The following is a 2,310-nucleotide window of genomic DNA, read 5'->3' as shown; positions in this document are numbered from 1 at the left end:
GAAGTAAAGGTTTTTGTTTCGTAATTACTCTCTGAGGTAGGCAACAACTTCTTCTGCGAATAACTTTGATGTCTTCTTAATAGCAATGTGTATACACACTTCATTTATACACACAGAGGCACAGATTAGTGTTTAGCATTAATTCTCCTGTTGATACTGTTATATATGGTTAAGGGAATGCTAAATGAAACTTCAAATTGGGTAGCTAAGTAGAGATTGTGGATTATTCTGGTCGTATCAGATAATGGAAGCAAACTTTTGAAGCTTATAGTGACCGTGGTATCCCCCATTACATGAAAGGAAATTAGAACCTATAACTAACTATAATGTAATTACAATGAAGAGATTAACCACTGAAAAAGAAAAGACGATACACAGATTACAGACATAATGTCTCAAGTTTTATTATTAGCCTTGGTCTTCAACTTCCCTTTTCTTGTTACAAGAACGATAGAAGGATCGGCAAAGCGAACAGAGAAAGATCTAGAGAGATAATCAGGCTCATCAAGCATAGTGCCTTGATCGAAATTCTGAGAGTAAGTGTGTTGATCATAAGGGACCTCAAATGATGCAGACTGAAAAAGCCTCTTTTTCTTTATTTATATTTTTACCTGTGGCATTCTTGCAAATATTGAAGTTGTTGCCTCAAGCTTGCTGCTTCTGTCTGCCAAAACTAGCAAGAAGAGAAATACAGATATCAATTAAACAGTTATTACTTAAGGAAATTATTTTAAAACTAAGAATCGCCGACTAGGCAATTTGAGGACTAACATTGTTAATTTAGAATTGAAAACCAATGTGAGGATGCTTTTTAAGTTTAAAATTATTGCTGATATGGTCCTATACATTATTTTTCTGCTACATGTAGTGTTGTTTGTTCTAACCTTGTTCTTGATAATTTCCCTAAGTATATTGTTTCACTAATAGTAGACTTCAGTTAGGTTAATAAGTTACATTTTCATGTTCAAGGAAACTGAGCTTTGTGTAGCTAGTTTGTACCTGTCATTTATCTTATGTTGGTTTGTATTTTTCTTGGATAATTTTTTAGTTTCTTAAATTTTCTGCCAATTTCTCATATTGCCTATAATATCTGTTATTGTCCTATAGTTGACAATTATTTTGAAAGAAAGTTTTAGTGCAGTAATCTGGATGTAGTTGAACATTTATCTACGTAAAAAATTGAAAAATCAATTTAGTGGTGCATTGGATGTGAAATGTCACGTTAAATCATTTAATCTGGACAGAGAAGATTGTGGTTCTTCTTGTCATGATTCCTAAATTATTTTATTTATATGCATTATTGATATGCAGATGAAGAAATCAGATGCAGAAAGGCAGCATGACGACTACAATGAATTTAAGAGCAATGAAGATAAAGATGACAGTCAATACAAAAAGAAGGAGTGGAAGAAGAAAACACTGAGTGAAGAAGGAAAAAGTAAGGAGTATAATGAATTTGAAAGATATGAAGGTGAAGATGATGCCCATAGTAAGAAGAGGAAGAAGAAAAAATGGAGTACAAAAAGCAAAAGTAAGGAGTACGAAGTCTTTGAAAAGAATGAAGGTGAAGTTGAAGCTGATGCCAAAGGTAAGGAGAGGAAGAAGAAAAAACTGAGGGAAGAAGACAAATGTAAGGAGTATGATGAGTTTGAAAACAATGACCGTGAAGATGATGCCCAAGGTAGGAAGACAAAGAAGAAAAAATTGAGTAAAGAAAGCAAAAGTAAGGAGTATAATGTCTTTGAGAGGAATGAAGGTAAAGATGATGTGAAAGATAAGAAGAAGAACAACAACAACAAACTGAGTGAAGAAGCAAAAAGTAAGGAGTATAATGAATTTGACAGCAATGAAATTGAAGACAATGCGCAAGGTAAGAAGAAAAAAATGAGTAAAGAAAGCAAAAATGAGGAGTATAAGGTCTTTGAAAGGAATGGAGGTGAAAGCTATTCCGAAGGTAAGAAGGGGAAGAAGAAAAAATTGAGTACAGAAAGCAAAAGTAAGGAGTATGAAGTCTTTGAAAAGAATGAAGGTGAGGGTGAAGGTGATGCCAAAGGTAAGGAGAGNAAGAAGAAAAAACTGAGGGAGGAAGGCAAAAGTAAGGAGTGTAATGAATTTGAAAACAATAATGGTGAAGATGATGCCCAAGGCAGGAAGGGGGAAAAGAAAAAGTTGAGTAAAGAAAGCAAAAGTGAGGAGTATAATGTCTTTGAAACGAATGAAGGCGAAGATGATGCCAAAGGTAAGAAGAAGAGAAAAAAACATGGTGAAGAAAGCAAAAGTAAGGAATATAATGTGTTTGAAAATAACGAA

General features: G+C 33.7%; 1 protein-coding gene across 1 annotated transcript in view; it reads left to right on the top strand.

The window, feature by feature from the left end:
- Positions 1 to 1,305: 1,305 nt before the first annotated feature.
- The window catches only part of LOC111241868 (peptidyl-prolyl cis-trans isomerase G-like), a 2,850-nt gene continuing 1,845 nt past the window's right edge, over positions 1,306 to 2,310 (top strand). Inside the window, exon 1 of the mRNA XM_022782220.1 lies at positions 1,306 to 2,239. Within this exon, the coding sequence (XP_022637941.1) occupies positions 1,306 to 2,239 (934 nt within the window). The remainder of the gene's footprint in view (positions 2,240 to 2,310) is intronic.

Source organism: Vigna radiata, chromosome 6 (assembly GCF_000741045.1).
Source record: "Vigna radiata var. radiata cultivar VC1973A chromosome 6, Vradiata_ver6, whole genome shotgun sequence".
Taxonomy (NCBI): domain Eukaryota; kingdom Viridiplantae; phylum Streptophyta; class Magnoliopsida; order Fabales; family Fabaceae; genus Vigna; species Vigna radiata.
Note: the sequence above shows the minus strand (reverse complement) of the source record. Positions and strands in the feature narration are given on the sequence as shown.